The 20,635-nt window shown below is 49.3% G+C and overlaps 1 protein-coding gene across 5 annotated transcripts in view; it reads left to right on the top strand.

The window, feature by feature from the left end:
- Positions 1–20,635, top strand: part of CYTH1 (cytohesin 1) — a 77,698-nt gene that overhangs the window by 49,894 nt on the left and 7,169 nt on the right. For 4 of the 5 annotated variants that reach the window (XM_077854451.1, XM_077854448.1, XM_077854450.1 and 1 more), the window contains exons 2-10: positions 8,470–8,552; positions 9,902–9,966; positions 11,573–11,639; positions 11,979–12,097; positions 12,373–12,453; positions 13,574–13,686; positions 14,844–14,992; positions 15,383–15,494; positions 20,557–20,633. In XM_077854451.1, coding sequence (XP_077710577.1) covers positions 8,470–8,552; positions 9,902–9,966; positions 11,573–11,639; positions 11,979–12,097; positions 12,373–12,453; positions 13,574–13,686; positions 14,844–14,992; positions 15,383–15,494; positions 20,557–20,633 — 866 coding nt within the window. Of the gene's footprint in view, positions 1–8,469; positions 8,553–9,639; positions 9,706–9,901; positions 9,967–11,572; positions 11,640–11,978; positions 12,098–12,372; positions 12,454–13,573; positions 13,687–14,843; positions 14,993–15,382; positions 15,495–20,556; positions 20,634–20,635 lie in introns of all 5 variants that reach the window. The other variant, XM_077854449.1, reaches the window with a different exon arrangement.

Raw genomic sequence — 20,635 nt, 5'->3', positions numbered from 1 at the left:
CTCCTCTGGACTAAGGAGGCTTGAGTCATCCGGGCAGGGGTTAGATGAGCCAGCTGCAAGACAGCGGTGGGGACAGAGTTTGTCTTAGAGATGCAAAAAAATGGTAATAAAATAGTTAATGTATCTGTCCTTCGTCCTAGGTAGGAGACTGGGTGGCTTTTGTGGGGGAAAGAATTTAAACGGGAAGAGTAAATGTTCGCCTTGGCAGTTTGCTAGAAGGAGCCTCTGGCCTCTGTGTTGAGTATCAGTTATGCTGGCCTCATGCTAATTTAACTCTTTCTGGTCCACGCTGTGTACACAAATTCCTTTAAAATCTAGGCGGGGCTGCCTGGGTGGCTCAGTAGGTTGAGCGTCTGACTCTTGGTTTTGGCTCAGGTCATGACCTCAGTGTCATGAGATTGAGCCTCGCATTGGACTCCGTGCTCAGCACAGAGTGCTTGCAATTCTCACTCCCTCTGCTGCTCCCCTTGCTCCCTCACTCTCTAAACATCAATCAATCAATTAATCTTTAAAAAAAGAACCAAAATCTCCTAGGCCATAAACTGGTGGTGAAACACTTCATAAGTCAGTCATGGAAGAGGAGTACAGTAAGCAGAAATCAGGAAATCAAGATACTGCTGTTGGCTTTTTGTATGTTTGGTTTACTTTTAATTATAGTAAAGTACACACAAAATAAAATTTATCATTTTAAGTGTACGGGTCCAGTAGCGTTATGCATATTCACATTGTTGTACAACCATGCTTCAGAAGTTTCCATCTTGTGAAACAGGAACTCCCTCCCCAGTCAGCACCACCTCCCCATCCCCCAGCCCCAGCCCCAGTGCCTGGCAGCCTCCATCCTACTCTGTCTCTGGGTTTGGCTGCTCCGGGGACCTCACAGAAGTGGAATACTATAGCCTGTGGCTGATTTCACCGAGCACAGTGTCCTCAAGGTTCATCCATGTTGTAGCAGGCATCAGGATTTCCTTCCTTTTTGAGGTAGAATGAATGATACTGGATTGCCATGGTTTGACTTAGTTGGAAGGAAAAGTAATTGGTTTTGTAAAGTTGGCAGACTTTCTGTAAAGGTATGACATGAACATATGCGCTGTTGGCTCATGGATGCCACCAAGTTTCGGGCTTGGGTCATATCCACATGCTCCGACCGTCTACCCTCTCTTGCTCTCTGGTCATGCCAGCTGTCCTGAGGCCTGGCCTGTCTGTAAATTTGAGGCTTTCAATGAAATTCCTGAGTCATTACAGCTGTTTATTTTCCTTCTCTCTGTATTGCCCTTTACCTGAGAGATGCCGTGGATGTTGGTTGCGTCCTTATACCTGTTGTAAAGATCTGACCCCAGATCTTATCAGCTTGGAATTGAGTTTTGTGAACATTTGCTAAATGTTGGTTTCCAACACCTGAGTTCTTTCTGTTCTGAATCTTTCACATTGTAAGTCACTGGGATTTCCTGGGAGACCAGATGACTCACCCCCATAGGGTGGGGCAGCATGAGACATCTAACCGGTAGGATCTGCACAGGTATGAGATTGGTAAATGCAGGCCCTTTGACCTTTTAAGTCCGTGGAAGGGAAGGAAACTGCCTTCACTCCCTTGGACAGTTTCCCAGATTTGCACTCTGGAACCCAAAAGCTGTAAATAGCTGTATTATCTCTCCAGAGCTGGTAGCAGTTTCTAGAGAGGCATGAGAAAGCTTGGTCCTCCACTTTGCCGCTGCTGCTCCTGTTTTAGCTGGGGCTTGCAGTTAGGTTTTGCAGGCTGTGTGTTTTCAGTTTCATAAAACTTACAGGTCTGTAAAGGGTTTGGCCTTGCTTATTATTATTAGCAGGGGTACTTCTGGCACCAGTGCTCTGCAGGCCCAAGAGCACATCCGGACACTCGGATGCAATGCCCTGGCCTGGGTGGGAACGTGGCCCAGGATGTTCTCTCCTGTCTGTTTACCTTCTGCACATGTGGGGAAAAGGAAGGGCCTTTCTAGATTCTTGGCCTCACTTCTTAAGAACATTTCCCTGCTGTGCTGGTTTAAATTCAGTGGGCTCTTACCCACTGAAAGGCAGAGGCTATATATAAGAAGGGCGATGGTTGATGATTATGGTTGGAAAAACAAGGCAAGGGGTGTGTTTTAAAGCGAGGCAGCAGGACCTGGTATAGGGGTAGACCCCGGAGAGCGACGTCTTGGTCCTAAAGCACATCTTTAACGCTCCCGGGGATGTAGGACAGAGTGTGCGTTGTGGCAGGCGGCTGCCTGTGCTCCCGCTGAGCACAAACTGCTCTCAGAACTGCTTTTTCGATTGAACTTCATGGCGGATCGCTGGGCACCTGCTCCGGGCTGCAAGGGAGCGGCGGAGCGGCCTTGCCGCCATGTGCTTGTTTATGGGAGCTGCCCCTTTAAGACAGTCCTCCTTTGTATGTGCTGGATGGAGCACATTTCAGCTCTGGGGCTCTGCACTGGTAAAATCTGCAGAGCAACATTTAAATAAAGAAATAAATGGAAGCTTCCCTTGTGTGGCTTTTCTATTCACAGCTGAACACAATGGTCCCTTGTTGTTGCACGCACTTTAATCCCCTTCGCTGAATTGGAACCCCGCGAGGGAGTGGGGGGGCCCATCCTGGACTGGCCGCCTCGCTGGAAGGGGGACACCTTGTAAATTAACCTTTGCAGGAGTGAATTCCCGAGGCCTCTAGGCCTCCGGCGCTCTGCTCCCCATCCTTTGTGCTCGGGCTGCTGCCGCCCCGGTTGCCATTCTTTTCAGGAGAAGGGGGCTTAGCCGCCCTCCTGGCACAGACGTGGGGCTGCAGCACGTGGCAGTCGGGGGAGGGAGGAGTTGTTTGTTTCTCTGCCATCTGGCCCGTCAGCCGATCTCTTGCAGTTTAACCCTCATGGCTTCGAGGAGAGGAGGGAAAGCCACGGTCCCAGGGCGGGCCCTTCCTGGGGGCCCTGCTGTTTATCCAGCCACGCGGGGTGCCGGGTGCGGAGTGTGTACGATTGTGTCTTCCTTTCCTGCCCCGGCTGCGGCCCGCCCCATCCTGGGGGTCGCTCACCCCGCTCCCTCTCCAGCCACGGTTTTGATTTCTCTTTGCCCTTAAGTGAAATGAAGCATTTTCTCCACGGCATTTATTTTCCTGCTGGGCAGTGTGCGAGCGAGGGCTTGAAGTGGGGAGGTGACCTTACCTTGATGCGTCTAAGTGCAAGAGGTACGTGTGTTAGGGTGCTAGATCTTTCCTGGACTCAGGGAAGAATCCCACTAGACAGATGAGATGTAAACCTGCCCTTCTTTAAAAGGAGAAGTTCTCAGATGATTTGCTGAACCATAAGTCAAACAGCGCTGTGATTTAAGGTGGAACACAGAGAGGGTTTAGAGATCCTGTGGGTGATGTCAGGAGGCAGCATCAAAGCACATGTGAATAAATGTCTTGTTTATTCCTGCTGCAAGTTACCCAGACGTCGCTTCCTTCTGACCACCAGGATGTAGAAGGCCCGTCTTTTCTAGGATTAACGTTTTTATTTTTCATTTTTTTAAAGATTTTATTTATTTGTTTGACAGAGAGAGAATGTGCACACAAGCAGGGGGAACAGCAGAGAGAGGGAGAAGCAGGCTCCCCGCTGAGCAGGGAACCTGACATGGGGTCTCGATCCCAGGACCCTGGGATCATGACTCAAGCTGAAGGCAGATGCTCAACCAACTGAGTCACCCAGGCGCCCCTTTATTTTTCATTTTAAAAGTGCAGTAGTGGGACACCTGGGTGGTTTAGTGGTTGTGAGCGTCTGCCTTCGGCTCGGGGCGGGATCCCGGGGTCCTGGGATCGAGTCCCCGCAAGGAGCCTGCTTCTCCCTCTGCTTGTGTCTCTGCCTCTCTCTGTGTCTCTCATGAATAAATAAAATCTTAAGAAAAGTGCAGTAGTATGGGGGCATCTGGGTGGCTCAGGTCATGATCCTGGGATCCCTGCCTAGTGGGAAGTCTGCTTTTCCTTCTGCCCCCTGCTCCCCGCCATTCATGCTCTCATGTGCCTCCACTGTCTTTCAAATAAATAAAATCTTTAAAAAGAATGCAATAGTACCTTCATGTATTTTTTTTAAAGCAAGTATTCAGGAGTTCATAGGCCCCATCTCTCTGTTCCCGACCCACTCCCCAGAAGCAGCCGCTAATAATTAACTTTTTCTGGCTTTTATCTTCTGGTAGGTGCTGCCAAGTGCATATTAATGTTCTCATCCCACTGATGATTTTATCAAAGAGATGGTCTCTTGACCACTTCCACTTCACATTTTCCTCCTTTTCACTCTCTCCCTGTCCATTTTTGATGGCTTACCAGTTTTTGCTTCGTTTTCACTTTAGGAACTTCCATACACATATTTACAACATCATTTTCGTGTTCATTGATCTGTTATCTCTGTCCCTGCTTTTTTGTAAGCGGGTGCTGTAGGGTCCCCCATGTCCTGTCTGTTTGCTCCCTCCCTCTGGCCTTCGCCATCGATGACGCATGATTTAAAGTAGCCTTCATGCTTTGTTCACAGATTGACTGGAAAAGTTGACCACTACACAGCACCATTACAAGGATGTGCTTGCTGCTCAGCTGGGAGCCTCTCTCGGGAGCTGCTCCCAGCACTAAGGTCCAGGGGACTCTGCTTTCTTGCCTTCCGCTGAGGCTGCCCGCCCGGCTGGCTCCTGATTCCTTTTAGTGTTTGTTTCTCTATTTCCAGTGATGCTTTCTGTTCTGTTGAGAGGAGGCCCTGTGGTGCCTTCACACACTGGAAATACTTCTCAGCTGCCTTGCCAGTCCTCCTCTGGGATGAACTGTTTGCAGCCTGTCGGTGGGCTTCCTGCTCTGATCTGGGCTTTCTGTCCACGCACGAGAGCAGAGCGCGTGTCCTCCGTGGGCTCCCGGGGCTGCACCACCCTCGCCCCCATGTGCACGGCTTCCTCCTCCTGAAGGAGCACGGGAGATAAACTGAGTCCTGTGGCTGAAATGATTCTGTCTTGTCCTCCACGTTGACTGAGAATGAATTCTAGGGTCAAAATCATGTTTATTTAGACCTCGAAAGCCCCTCCCCCGTCTCACAGTGTCTGCTGTTACACCGGCCACCTCCTTTCTCTTCCTGCTCTCATGGAGGTTGTAGGATCACCTGGCATCCTCCAACTTCTGAATTTTTACAGTGAATGTGCCTCTGAGTGAGTCCACTTCTGCTTCTATCTTAAGTCTTGTTGCTCTTTATTCCGCAGGAGTGCCTCACCTTTATCTTTTCATCTGTTTTTGACTTGGCGGGGGCAGGGGGCAGGGAGGCTGGAGGACAAAAATATGTTTAATTTCCAGGAGTGTATTGTTTAATTGTCCCTTTTTCACAGTTTTCTGTTATTTTGAAGTTTTCTTTTGTTCTGCTCCACGGGTTTTCTTTCCCTGCCTTGCTGCTTCTCATTTGGTCTTTAGGCTTGGCCATCTCTGTGGGTGTAAGAAAGGCGTGGTGGACAGGTTAAATGGGAGCTCCGTGGGGTGGGGTGGGGGCATGTGTGCAGCGAGGCTGTGCTTTAGTCTGGCTGGACTGAACCTGCTTCGCTGTAGGGCAATCCCAGGTCTCCCAGCCTAGCTGCTCTGCTCAGTTCTTTTGTTTGGCCTCAGGTAAATACACATTGAGAGCCTTTGGTGTGTCAGGCACTGTGCTGGGCACTGCAGACGTGGCAGTGATAGGTGCACGAGGCCCCCACTGCCGTGGAGTTTGCCTTCCAGGAGGAGGAGTTGGCACTCTGCTTCTCTGTCCCAGAAGTTTGTTGAAATCATGTTTGCCAGTGGCCCCGCTTCCTGTACTTGACATAGTAGGTTGATAGCTTTTTAAAAATTCCTCTACTGTTTCTACAATAGTATCTTGGAAGGTAGAGGATCGGCAGCACATTCTGAGTTTATAACACAGAAACCATAGATTGTGACCCTCTAGACAAATGGCCGTGTGTGATTGTGATCCCAGACTGGTTGGGTGCTGAGGTTCTCACAAGAAAGCAACCACAGAGATTTTCCAATCTGGAATGAGAAACATTGGCTTCCCGGGGCACACAACAATCTAGAGATGTAAATTTTCTACATGCTGGGTCTGTTTTTCATCAGCCTCATTCTGAGGGCCTTAATCTTACCTCTGCTCAGTTAGGGACCCATTGATCTGATTAAGCCGACTCTGTGGCTTCAAAACCAAAGCCTGATTATTCTCCCCTATGGAACAGCTATTAAAAATGAACTATTGCCTCAATTTTCAACACCGTGTTATATTAGAATGAACATTTGTCTTCTAGAACCTCAGGAAATTATTTCTTAAAGAGATCTTCTAGTCTTCATGGACTAGAAATTCTTCTCTGTGAAATCCAGAAAAACCAGAATTAATTCCTTCAGGTGTGCTTTTCTTGAGACTGGAGTCTGCATTGGAAGAGTCTGTGTTGTTTCTCAGGGTGGTGTTCACTCTAACTGAGCTGATTTGTCCCCAGTCCAGCACTGGTGACTGTTCCCTCGGAGTTCCCCGGGATGCGGTGAGGTCACTCCTGGAAGGTGACCTGGACTGGAATCCCCCAGCCTCTGACATGGGTGCTTCCTTACTGTAGGACTCAGTGAATTAGTTAGGCTGTGACATCACAGCCATTGTGAAGAACATGAAGGGTAGGATGATTGAAAATGTCAGTGGATGTCACACAAAGAAGGTACGTTTCTGGTACTGTTGTGTATGGAGAAGATCGGGTCGAGGTAGCAAATGCGTTCTGTAGTGTGTCTTGGAGAAGTTTAAAAGACACTTTTCGAGAGAAGATTGGCGGGGAACATTGGGGCACTTGGGTGGCTCATTCGGTTGAGTGTCCAACTCTTGGTCTCAGCTCAGATCTTGATCTCAGGGTTGTGGGTTCAAGCCCCACGTCCGGCTCCATGCTGGGTGTGCAGCCTACTTAAAAAAAAAAAAAAAAAGCCAGCTCACCTAAGGGAGGTAATTCACCTGTGCTGTAGACATCACTGTTGTCAGTTGTTTCTACCCTCTTTTATTGTCTTCCATGATTTTTATGAAATACTTGGGGAAAGTCTCCAAGTGCAATAAAGTCTCAGTGTCCCAGAAAGGGAGTCATGGGTCCAAGCTTGTAGGCAGAGCTGTTGTTGTTCCAGCTCCGTGCTGTCCAGTAGAAATATAGTAAGAGGGGCCCCTGGGTGGCTCAGCGGTTGAGCCTCTGCCTTCTGCCTAGGGTGTGATCCCGGGGTCCTGGCATCGAGTCCTGCATCGGGCTCCCTGCAGGGAGCCCGCTTCTCCCTCTGCCTGTGTCTCTGCCTCTCTCTGTGTCTCTCATGAATAAATATATATATTTTTTTTTTTTAAAAGAAAGAAATATAGTAAGAGTCACAAAATGCGTTACTTCCCATGGCCCAAGTGACATCAGTTGAGATAGTATATTTTATTTATCAAGTAATGAGTTTAATGTGTGATCAGTATAAAATATTCAGGAGCTATTTTACTTTTTCATGTAGAGTCTGGCGGGTATTTTACACACATAGTCCATCTCAAACTGGTCTAGTCACATCTCAGGTGCTTAGTAGCCACGTGTGGCCTGTGCCGCGAGGTGCGGTTCTAACTTGTTCAGGCACCACCCGGGTGGAGAAGCATCCCTGTGTTGCCCCCTCCATCAGGCCATGTGGGTGCCTTTTGCTCTTGCCCCGAAGGAAACAGGAGCCAAGGCTCTGCGGCTCCCGCGTTCCCTGCTGGACTCTGTCCTTACGGCGGCCTGCTGAGTGCGTGGAGCCTTGGGCCGAGGGGCTGCCTGGGGCAGGGCGCCCCTGCTTGCTCCTGGGGGGTTGGAGCCAGGATTCGAACCCCGGTTTTCCCGACCGCCTCCTGCCTTTCCCCAGCACATTCGGAAGGGCCCTGCGAGGGGGCGTCTGTCCAAGCCCCTGTGCGTGTCAGGGGAGGAAGTGTTGCGTGGGGAGAACTGGGAACTCAGGGACTCTGAGGAGGAGAGTGCAGGAAAACACAGCGGGAAGCGTGCAAAGCCCGGGCGAAGTCACCCCGTCCTCAGAGTTAAGCACTCAGGTGGGGTGTCTCCTTCTGGACTTTCCCCCCTGCGCGTGTGTAGTCTGTCCCCTCCCTACTTACGGGTATCGTGGACGTGGTTGTGGATCGGGGTGGGCCCAGTGCGGGGGCCTCCAGTGTCCCCGCCGCAAGGGCTGAAGATGGCCAGGGCTCGGCTGACAGTCCCCTTTTATCCCTGGCCAACCTCATTTGACCTCAGGCTGCCTTTTCTCTCTTGTTTCCATGGCAAGTGCGCCTTCAGCAGAGCTTTTCTCTGAGAGCAGGGCGCTTGCTTCCTTTGGTGAAGCTGATGGAGAACAGGAGCCAGAGCTGTCCCCATTTCCAAAACGGGCTTCTAGTTTCTTCCGTGGTGTCCTTGTCCTTTTGTGGTCTCCGGAGTCTGTTTATTTCTGGTGAGAGAAAGCTTTCTTAGTAACATTTCCCTCCTTTCTTGCAGTTCCCAGTGACCTGACGGCAGAGGAGCGTCAGGAACTGGAGAATATCCGGCGGAGAAAGCAGGAGCTGCTGGCCGACATTCAGGTAGGAGGTCACAGCAGGGACGCCTGCCCTGTGCCGGCTGTCCTTTACAGAGAGGTGCCTTCTGAGCTGACCCCCCCAGCTCTGAGGAAAGCGTAGTCATGCGGGTCTCACCGGTGAGAAGATGGAATCTTAGGTCGGGTGGTCCGTGAACCCTCCCCTAGCTGGTCAGTTGTCGCAACTAGGTGACCCGGGCCCTCTGACTCCCAGGCGGGGTTCTCACTACCGAGTGGGGTGTGGATGAGGGCTCAGGGGCTTGGAACATGGACTTCGGGTGAAGCTGGACCCACGTCCGGTCCTGGCTCTCTGCCCCTTGCTGGAGGAGCGATCTCAGATAATAGGAATCGGGTTCTTTGAACATCAGTTCCTTCAGCTGTAAGATAACGAGTGAAAGCACCTGTTGATGGGTTGCCATCAGGGGTAAATGAGGCCCTGTTCCTACAGGACTTATCGTCTCTGCTCGTCCCTGTGAGATATTTAAGCAGCAAGCGCTGTTTCATCAGTGTTTCTGAGATCCTTTGTGGAGCTGTGAAGCTTTGTAGGACAGAAGTCATAGAAGCCATTGGTTGGATTATTTTAGCCCTTAGGGCAGCAGATGTTATTCTTGTAGAATTCTTAGTAAAACATTTGGGAGCTCGGGGGTGGGGAGAGGAGGGCAGGGACCTACTCTGGGACCCCAAAGCTGCAGAGAGTGGAAAGGAAAGACTTGCTGTGCTGTTGACTTCAGTATAATTTGATCACTTGCCCTAATCCTTTGATTCCTCTTTGGTGAATGCTAGGAGATCTTAGCAGTTCTTCACCCCAGGCCCCCTCCGCGTGACCGTGACCGTGACCGTCCATTCTGAGGGTCGGCCTTACCCACGAAAGGGGCTGAGGAGAGGCAGGAGCTCGGGTTGGCCATTCCCCTTGCCAGCCGCTTGGCGGCAGTGTTGGCCCAGTCCAGGCACCGCGGGCCGGGCAGGCTGGGCGTGTGTCCTTCCTCCTGAGCCTTCTCACACTGGCTTAGTGAGCTACAGGGATGCAGCGCAGCCATCTCAGTGAAAAAATACGTATTTTACATGGTGTGTATGATTATAAGTTTCTTCCCTAGACTGTGATCCTTGAGGTCAGGAGCTATCTTTCTCACCTGTGTATTCCTCGGAATGTTTACTATCCGGTAGGACCTCAACAAATATTTGTTAAACAGATGAATTTTCTGGAATGTTAAAGACTTTTTTTCTGGTTTGCCTTATTTTATTTCATTTTGCTTTGCTTTATCTTGTTTTTGCTTGGAGGGAGTTCTGTGAGCTGTTAGAGGGGCTCCTCTCGCTTGCATTGGCCCCCCTGGTAATTCTGGATTATCTGTTTTGTAGAGGCTCAAGGATGAGATAGCAGAGGTAGCTAATGAAATTGAAAACCTCGGGTCCACAGAAGAAAGGTGAGTTCGCCCAGCTGCCGGCTGGGTATTGTGGTTGGGGCTTCCCGAGCTCCCGGCCTGTGCTTGCAGCATGTGGCCAGGGAAGTGTGCTTTCTGCCCTCAGTCCCTAGCAAGCACACATGGCACTGTGTTTCCTGTCCTCCCCTCTTCAGTGCAGGGGAAGACCTTTCATATCATTGCAGACATCAAAGCAGAAAACTCTGAAGGCCCCCAGAGCCTGAAACATCCCTTAAATGACTGTGTGACCTGGTGTTTCTTCCCTTTGCTGTCCACTGTGTTTGCATTTTAGAGTTTGTGCTTTTCCTTAGTGTCAAAAGCTTAATGCTGCTCGCACCATTTCTGAAGGCTGGAGCACCCAGAGTTTCTGGGTGCGGATGCCACGGGGGGCTCGCCTGTGCCTCCCCTACGCTTGGGAGCAGAGCTTGGACATGGCATTCTAGTGCAACACTGCGAGAAGCGCTTGCAGGTTAATGACATGAGCGTCAGTGACCTCCAGAGTTTAGTTTTGAATGGGGTTCCCAGACCGTTTTCTAAGTACTTAATGCACTAACTGGGCTGTTTCTAACTCACTACATGTCTGTATTTTTGTAAGCCTAAGTCCCCTGTCTGGCTTCCTAAGACCATTTGAGTTTGTTATTTTAAGCGGGTATGGGCGGTGCCATTAGGGCTTAGTGAAGCCAGGCGGTCTGCGGAGAATGGCCAGCTCATCACTGCCAGGCTCTGTATTGTCAGTTTGGGATTACAGCCTTTTTACCTTACATTTTTAAAAATTGTAGCTTTAAAACAGTGAATACATTGGAGTTTAATCAAACTTTAAAGCTTCTCTTAAACATACTATGAGAAGAAACAGGTAAGCCACACACAAGGAGAAACATTTGCAATAGTGTGTCTGAAAAAGGACTTGCATCCAGAACACATGTGACTCAGTGATAATAAGGCCCAGACTGAGAGTGGGCCCAGGGTCTCTGGTGTCGGTGAGTGCCGGTGCTCGGGAGCGGCACTTTCTTGTCATGTGACACACGCGCCCATGCCATGGCCAGCAGTTCTGTGCCCAGGTGTTCACTTGGGAGAGATGAAAGCACGCCCAGGGAAAGAATGTGCAGTGGTGCTTATGGCATTCTCACTTCTCCCTGCCCCAGCTGTAGGCGGCTGGAATGCCAGCCGGTGGGCACGGGGCGGGCTGGTTGAGGTCATAGGCCAGTTACTCACATGTCACTCACACAGCATACCCTTGCTGGGTGGTAAAAATGTTCTGCATCTGGTTGTGGTGATAGCTGCATAACTTCATAAGCTTACTAAAAATCGTTCAAGCGTACAATTAAGATGGGCATATTGTTATGATATGTACGTGATACCTTAATAAAGTTTTTTTTTTTTTTTTAATCATGTTAAAAGAGAAGCATGGAGTAAAAGGAACAAACAAACCTGGGGCGGGGATCAGGCTTTCAGCTGACCTTCCGCACTTAGACCTAAGTACGCCTGTGCTTTCCTGATAGCACTTTCAAAAATCTCTACAAGTCCGTGGGTGCAAGTGGGAATGATACTAGGCTTTCACAGCTTCCTGACTGCCTGGAATACTAACATGGCTGTGGTGGTTGTTTTACAGGAAAAACATGCAGAGGAACAAACAGGTAGCCATGGGCAGGAAAAAATTTAACATGGACCCTAAAAAGGTGAGTGGAGAGGGTGCTACTGGAGTCCTCGGACTTTAAAAAGGTGAAAGATTTATATGATCTGAAGAGAAACCAGAGTATTCGGGCTTTAAGATGGGCATCTGCCACGCTCAGATGGAGCCCGGTAGTGCCCGTCACAGCTTCCTGCCCTTCTGTGGAGCACACGTCCCAGTGTCACGTCCTCTGCCCTGGCTCCTCAGCTGGGACTCCCCTAACCCTTCGTGTCCATTGCCGAGTATTTATTAGATACTTGCTGTGTGTCCTTCCTCTGCCCTTTCCCCTCCTTTCTAGAGGTTTCTAGGGTGTGAGTGTCATCGGCATCCTTGATGTCTCTTCTAGGGGATCCAATTCTTAATAGAGAATGACCTGCTGAAGAATACCTGTGAAGACATTGCCCAGTTCTTGTACAAAGGGGAAGGCCTCAATAAAACCGCCATTGGTGACTACCTGGGGGAGAGGTAAGGCCTCGGGAGAAAGGAGTGGGTTGTCAGGAGTTCCGGTGTGCTCCAAGTCCCCAAAGAGAGCGCTGTCCTCGGGCAGCTGGGTTCTGTCCTCAGTTGGTGCTGAGGGGGGCTGTACTGGCGAACAGTGCCTGGTGGGGACCTCGCCATGTATGGAGTCTGTGGGGCTGGGGGACTCGGCTTGGAAAGTGCCTGGCTGGGGCTAGAAGCTTGGATTCTCAGGCTCGGTTTCTGACTTCCACCCCCACCCCCATCTTTGTTTTTCTTGCTAGAGACGAGTTTAATATCCAGGTTCTTCATGCATTTGTGGAGTTACATGAGTTCACTGACCTTAACCTTGTCCAGGCACTACGGTGAGTGTGTTTGGGGATGGTGCCCTGGGAGGTGGGAGAGGCACATCTCTGTGCCAGGTCTGTCCTATGTGGCGTTTTGGTGAAGGGATGTCTCTGGGGGCCCGTGTTGAGCATCCTGAAGTATGTTGTATGTTGAAGGAAAGCGGCCTAAGAGCCTGTGGCCGAGAGGACTGGATGGTTAACGAGAACTGAATAACAATCCCCGTCCTGAAGGCAAATTTCACAAAATTCTTCCTCATGTGTTTTAATAGGAAATTTCATTGGGAAATTGGTTTATGTTTAAATTTGGAAATTTTTTCTAGTTTTCAGTGTAGAAAACCCTTTAATCCTCTGCCCTAGAATAGGAATTCAGTAGCTGTTCACTTCATTTTAGGAAAGTAAATTTACATTTTTTACTAAATCTTTTTTCTTTTTTTTTTAAGATTTATTTGTTTGAGAGTGCAGGTACACACACATGCAAAGGCAGGTGAGGGGCAGAGGCAGAGGAAATGAGAGTCCCAAGCAGACTCCGCACTTAGCATGGAGCCATAGGCAGGGCTCGATCTCATGACACATGAGCCAAAACCAAGAGTCAGATCCAACCAATTGAGCCATCCATGTGCCCCCATTTTTACAAAATCTTTGGAGACATTGTCCTCCAGTGTCCTGGCTGCTGGGGGGTGTCAACAGCACCATCTTTTGTGTTGCTATTTGGGCAGGTGAAAATAAGGCACAATGAGACCTATTGGCCATGGTCCCTCTTTGACTTAAAGGGATCAATTATGAATGCTTTGATAGAAAATCTTTTTCCACCACCTCATCTTATTTTCCAGAGATGAGAGCTCATTAACGTGAGCATTATTTCTACTTCAGTCTTGTATATTAATCTGAAGAGGTGAATCATTGTGTTATACAGGAAAACCTTAATTTTTCACCTTCTCTTAAACACTTTACCTTTGACTAAGAGAACAGTGATATAGAACTGTAGTTTGCACCTGCTAAGAGCTGGAAGCCCAATGCCAGTGGGTCCCCCTTTTGCACTTTCGTATTAAAATCCATGGGAAATGTAACAACCATTCCTGGAGAAGTGAGCGGTGTCCCTGAGCCCCAGCCCAGTAACATACCTGTCCTCACCACTCAGGCAGTTCCTGTGGAGCTTCCGGCTACCGGGAGAGGCCCAGAAGATTGACCGGATGATGGAGGCATTTGCACAGCGCTACTGCCAGTGTAATAATGGGGTGTTCCAGTCCACAGGTAGGGCGGCCGTGTGCCCCACTGATGGCCAGCATTTCCCACGAAAGTCTCTCTCGGCACTAGATAGTTTCCAGAACAACAGGGCCTGGGTTCATGCCAAGAACAGTGATTTAAGTGGTAGTTATAATAGTAAAATGTTGGGAAAGATCCAGAAGTCCAGGGAGTAGGAATAAGGGGGTGGGAATGTAAGTTGTAGTAGCTGTTAGGCAATGTGCAACTATTAAAAATCCTGTCCTTCATCTCTGTGGCTTACTTGTTTTACAACTAGAATTCTGAAAAGTACAGCATAGGAGGTATAGTCGGTGATATTGTAGTAACGCCGAGTGGTGATGGGTGGTGGGCTCATTTATGGTGGTGAGCACGGAGTAATGTACGAGGTGGTTGAGGCAACATGTATACACCTGAAACTAACGTCATATTGTGTGTCTGCCATACTTCAATTTAAAAAAGAATTTCGGGCAGCCCGGGTGGCTCAGCGATTTGGCGCCGCCTTCAGCCCAGGGCCTGATCCTGGGGACCTGGGATCGAGTCCCATGACGGGCTCCCTGCATGGAGCCTGCTTCTCTCTCTGCCTGTGTCTCTGTCTCTGTTTCTGTCTCTCTCTCTGTGTGTGTGTGTCTCTCATGAATAAATAAATAAAATCTTAAAAAATAATAAAGAATTAAAAAAACAAAAAATTTGTATTTAAGACGAGGCTTTATTGACATGAGGAAAATGCTGATAAGGTTAGCAAAAAAGCAGGATCAAAACTATCTTTCTGCTTTGATTCCAGTTGTTAGAGTGTGCATCTGTGAGATGCATTTGTGATGTGCTGCACTAGGCACATTTGTGTAACGAAACAAAATAAGTCATTAGCAGGTAGAGGGTTCATAGGTATTTGGGATGTTCTTTTTTACACATTGTGTCGTTCTCCAGGTTGCCTGCTGCATTCTCCTTTTGCAATCTGAAAAATAATCACCTTTAAGTCTTGAATACTTGATGCACTTATTTGTGGAACTCTTTAGTCAGCAGCAGTCAGTAGTGTGCATTTAGAAGGCATCCCGATGCGTGGATTTGTCTCATCCTTTTGAGAGCATGGCTTTTAGTTTGATTTCATGGGACATTTCTTGGTCCTTCTGGCCAGATGTTTCTGATCCTCTTTTTGCTTTTCTCTTTAGACACTTGTTACGTCCTCTCATTTGCCATCATCATGTTGAACACCAGCCTGCACAACCCCAATGTCAAGGATAAGCCCACTGTGGAAAGGTTCATCGCCATGAATCGTGGCATCAATGATGGGGGGGACCTGCCCGAGGAGCTGCTCCGGGTGAGCGCACTCTAGCCCAGGTGGTGGTGAACATGGGACAAGAGTGAGACATATGCTCTGCTCGTAAAATTTCTTTAATTATATAAAGTCCATTAAGAAAGTAGTCATGAGGCCCAGCAAGGGAATCAGGAGGGGAAAGTGGTTTATAAGTCTGAAACAAAGTGTGAGAGGAAGTCAGGCTGCTTTCTTTTCTTTCTTAATTATCCATTAGGCATCTTATTTATTTTGTCTCTGCGAGCTGCCCGAAGGCAGAACTGGTCCTGTTCTTCTGTTCGCAGTGCCTGACAAATCATGGCACATAACCTGTGCTTACTGAATGAATGAAGAGAAAGGGGAGGGAGAAGAGATGTTTCTAGAACCAGAGACATGCAATGTCGTCTTTTATCCCAGAATCTGTATGAGAGCATAAAAAACGAACCCTTTAAAATCCCAGAAGATGATGGGAATGACCTCACTCACACTTTCTTCAATCCAGACCGGGAAGGCTGGCTATTGAAACTCGGTAAGTAACGCACTCTGGTCAGGGCTCCTGATGCAGAAACAGAAAGGATGCGTGCGTGCACTCGCACATCCACGCGCTGTGGGAAAGTGGGGTTGGTGACAGGAGGCACTATGGAGAGACTCTGGGATGAAGTGCTAGTGTTCTGGTGAGATCCACCTCCATAGTTAGTGCCCCACGGCATATACAGATACTGCTGGGTGCAGACTCACTCTGCATAAACACTGCTCCCATGGGTTCACACTCCACATTTTTACTGTGCAGTTGATTAGCCAGGTTTTATTTCAAGGCAGTTCCCCGAGAACCTGGTCCTGGTCCTTTCTCTGCCCTCTTCGTCCCTGGGAGGGTGGCCAGCCGTGTCCATCTCTCTACTTCCCATCACACAGATTTATATCTGGCGCTCCCACCCCCCCACCCCAGTGCATCATCACTTCCTTCTGCATCTGGCTCCCCACAGGCAGTATGCATGGCAAACCTGAGCCCTTGGCTGCAATGCGACCCACAGCGCTCTTACTCATTCTCGGGCAGTGGTTCCCCACCCCACCCCCAACCTCCTTTCCAATCCAAATCAGCCACTTTGATGATTTTGTTCATTCAGAAAAAAAAAAAAAAAAAAATATATATATATATATATACATATTCCTCTTCCCTCGGCCAAAAGTGAGCTTATGTTGCTGAAATTTGTAATCATGCCTTGTATGGAGGTGATAGAGTAACCAAAAGGAACATTCGTGCCCATGTGTGATTATTTCATTACTTATTCCAAAACAGAGAGAGCCCCTGGACATAATTGGCACTTTTTTGGCCCTGGGGGGAGAATACGTTCCTCTTTTCTTCTGCCTTGGCCTTTTGATGCATGGGTTCCCCAATTACCAGGAGGTGCTCCCCCTCTACCATTTCATCGACTAGTCCTGGTGAAATTAGAAGTCGTTACTCTCTCGGCTGTGACTGACACCCCTGAGAAGTGCTGAAATGGAATCTTAAATTTCTGACCAGTTCAGGTAGCAGTAGGATTTATAATTCCTTTAAAGAGCGTAGCCCAAGACCTTGGGTTTCTATATAATTATTTCATAAATTCTCCTGAAAGCACCACTTCTCCAATTGGGGCTTTGGCCATCTCTTGAGTTGGCCGACATTTCTCACGTCTCTAAGCCAGTAGAATCTTTGAAGCGAAGGTTCTAAAATGGCCAACCCCAGAGACAGCCGTCCTGCTCCACGCCTTTCCTGCCAAGTGGACCGAGCTAAAAGGAAACCCACTGGAAATCTAAAAAGTACATCCAAGTTTGGATTTACTTCCCCTCCAGTGAAATTTGTTTAAATGCTAATGCTGAGTGTTAGCTTTGACAGCCCAGATGCTAAAATTAGAACAGTGTAGAGATTATCTTGGCTCTTGTACCAGGATGACATGTAAATTCATGAGGCATCCCATAGTTTTAAAAGGAAAAAAAAATTAACGAAACGTGGGATTTGTTTTGAGGTCATTGCATTACCTTTTCTAAAGCTCCTCCAAAGCCCTAAGTCTTCATATTGTGTTTTCATTGTAGCCACTTAGGATCACCCCCGTGTACTTATGTGCTGCAGAAGGCGGGGCTCCCAGCCATCTGCAGTTGTGTGTGTATGTCCATGTATGCATATGGCCGTAAGAATGTGTATTCTTGTGTGCACACATGTGTACGTATGTATTCATGGGGATATGTGTGTGCATTCTTACACACACCTTAAAAAGTGATAGCCATCTGCAGAGAGACACTAAATTTTCCCCTCTTAGCTCCGGATTCTGGATGTACTAATAAACATTCACTTTGTGAGAATGGATCTGCGGCATATTTGGGGCCAGGTTTTCGGTAGTGCTGCAGATCCCGCCTTCGCCAGGTGGTGCGTGGCGGATGAAACAAGCTCCCCCATTCACACGCCAGACAGTGGCATTCGCCCCGCTAGTGATTTCATGTTTGGCTCCCCCAGGACAGATGTGAATGACTAATACAGTGCACTTTGAGATTAAGGAGTTTGGTTTAATTTCTTTGTTTTAATTTTCTTTTCTCCCTCATTTGTATGTTTCCATGATTTTGGCTCTCCTTTTCCTTGCCCCAAACTCCAGGAGGTATGTAATCCCCCCAACCTGCTCGCTCGCTCTGCCAAGGCCACTGTACTTGCTGCAGCGTTTTTCTTATTTTGTTATTTTTGGTTATTTTGTTTTTTAATTGCTGGTGGTAGTGTTAATGCTGCTTCTAACTTACTGTACAGTCCCTAGGGAACTGGTCAGGATCAGGGGTTCATGGTTTCCCTTTCAGGGCTAGTGCATCAGACAGCTAGGTACCAGGCCGTGGGATAAACATTACTGACTGCCATGATGTGAGAAAACATAATAAGAGTGGGTTTAGAAAAGCAGAGAAAGTACTCACTGAATTTTCTCTTGGAATGATTGGCCAGGCATAGTCTATCTGTGTTACATTCAAATTGACACCTGTGATTTCCAGTAATTTCTCCAGAGGAGGAGGAGGAGAAGGGAGGTTTGACTTCTCAGCGATACGTGCTCCTGATACACTCTGATCAGAGAGCACGCCAGGACGAGAAGTAAATGAGACAGCTTGGGACATTTGCCTATGCATGAAACAGGGAAATGGCATCTCCTAAACTCAAAGGATGCCAAGTTTGGGGGAAAAAAAAAAAAAAAAAAGACACCCAGAGCCCCCTCCCCCCCTGGAAGTCCTGGGTATTAGAGGAGGGCGTATGACCTCGACTCCGTATTTCATGTTCTGTTTTGTTTTTCTCCCTCCTCTTTTTCAATGAATACTGTTAAAAACCCCAAATTGGCCTCTTAGTTATGCCGTTGGGACCTCCCTCCACTTGCTGATTTGGGGGTTAGGTTTTTCCTAGAGGAGCAGCTCCTCAGGTGTGTGCTCCAGCACGCAGAGAGAACAGCCCCAATGCTCAACACAGTCGTTAGCACGTTCTGGGCACCCGTCAGCGCTAGGGAAGACGGCGCCTGGCCTTTGCACCGGGGGTGGGAGGTGTCCTGTGAGTTCCACAGGGACTGTCCTAGGTGCGCGCATTGGTCTGTCTGCTTGTTTCATGTCTGTTTCTTTCAACATGGAAATCCTGCCCTGGGACCGCCGTGATGCCCCTCACGGCAGAGGTCTCTGTGACGCAGCAGGTCGTCAGGGGAAATCATCAAGGTTTTGTAATCAGGGAGGGGATCTTTCCAGCTTCGCTTTTCCTTCTAGATTTCCTTCCACCTTCTTCCTTTTCGCATCTGACCCCTCCTCCATGACCTCCTAAGCCCCGAGGGCCCCTGGGTGGTCCTGTGGGGGGAGCGCATGGGAGTCAGCATGGGTTGAGGTGTCCTGTGTACCGAGCCCTGTGTGGAGATGAAGGCCCAAGAGGTAGAAGAGCCGGTTTCCCAGGCTCTGAAGTGGGGGCGGGGGTGCCTTTTTATAACATATTGGCTCCAGTTCTAAATATATTCCTTGTCTTCTTTCTTTTCCTCGTTTGTTTTGATCCTGCCCAGCCTTTCCCGTTTTCCACATGCATGTCATATTTCCATCTGTGGTTTTTTTTTCTTGATTCATGCCCTAGGGCCTTAGGGACCAGAGGCACATGCTCCCATAAACTGGCAAATTACTGCTGGAGGGCCAGTCCTGGCTTGATGCTAGCATAGGGCCCCCGGCAGGTGGACACTGTGCGTGTGCTGATAGCAAAGCCCTCCACAACTTGGGTCTGTTTAGAACTGTGGCAATTCATGATCAATCACCTAACCTCCCCGAGACTTTACACCCCACCATCTCCGTAACGTCCTATCAGGAAACCCGGTGTGAGCATGTGGGCACGGCCCGGCCCGGCCCCTGGCAGCACACCCTTGAAAAGCACCCTGCCCTTGGCTCAGCTGCCTGTGGTGAGGGACAAGAGAGGAAGCATGACTCGGGTCATACCAGCTTTGCACCCCATGGGCCTTGTCTTTTGGGAAGGTGAGAGAAGTGATATCCTCTGGAGGTTACATTTTAGGCGGAAGAGCATATACTGTCAGGGCAGAAAGAAGTGCGGACAGAATGGCATGTGTATCATAACATGGGGAGGCCTTTGCATGGTTCAGGAAGCTGCCCCTTGCCCCGGCGTAAGCAGAGCAGGACCAGGTCCAGCTCAGGGCCGTGGAGGGTGCGGGATGCAGCCTCACTAAGACAGCCGGCAGCTGAGCCGCCCTCCCCAGTGCTGTCCTGAGCAGAGCTTCACGGCCCCAGCGTGGTCCTCCCACTGAGACGCTGAGGAGGACGGAGGGGCCCCTTCGGCACTCACGGCTGCCACCGTCCCTCTGGTCTGCGGCCCCTTCCTCTCGCTCATTGTGTTCAGAGCTCCACGTGAGGAGTCCAGGCTTGGAAAGGCTCCCGAGCGCTGCCTCTGTGCACCGTGGGCTCCTCCTGGTGCAGGGACTCCCCCTTGTCTCACCCAGGACTCGGGAAATTTCATTTGCAGGACACTGGCCCGGGGCCTGAAAGCCAGTATAGAATTTCACTATAATCAGGAAGGTTGGGGTAGGAATTTGGGTTCCACTCCCCAGGAAAGCCGTAGATGTGATTGTGAAGGGTTGACACATTGTAGTTCCCCTTTCCTCACTCCTGCCCCCTCTGATGAAGCCCTCCTCCTGTACCCGGGCAGGGTGCCCCAGCAGTGTAGCCCCTCTTCCCCCTCTTTCTTCTGTTGGCCCATTTCCACCACACCGACGGGCTTCCATGGGCGCATCTCCAGCCCAATCAGATTTATATCGCGTGTCCTCATCGCCCGGGTTCCCTCCCCAGCCATGCTCTCATCCCACTCTCCTGAGTTCATCTCCAGGTGCCACCTGACTTGCTTGCTCTGCTTGTACCCACAGACTTTCACTCTGTGAAAGGTGCTTCTGTTTTGGCTCTGTGTCTTGTTACTGATGTAAACTTTGCCATGGTCTCAATGTTCTGGTACCCCTGCCCCTCGCTTCCCCCACCCTCGAGCTCTTTGAGGGGGGGGGGGTCATGTTACGGAGCCTGCTCCCGTCTGCTTGGCTCCTGTCGGACCCGCATCTCTTTTTGCTCCGTAGGTGGCAGGGTCAAGACTTGGAAAAGACGCTGGTTTATTCTCACTGACAACTGCCTTTACTACTTTGAATATACGACGGT

Source organism: Canis aureus, chromosome 16, assembly GCF_053574225.1.
Source record: "Canis aureus isolate CA01 chromosome 16, VMU_Caureus_v.1.0, whole genome shotgun sequence".
In the NCBI taxonomy this organism is placed as follows: domain Eukaryota; kingdom Metazoa; phylum Chordata; class Mammalia; order Carnivora; family Canidae; genus Canis; species Canis aureus.
This window is presented reverse-complemented; position numbering and strand designations above follow the sequence as displayed.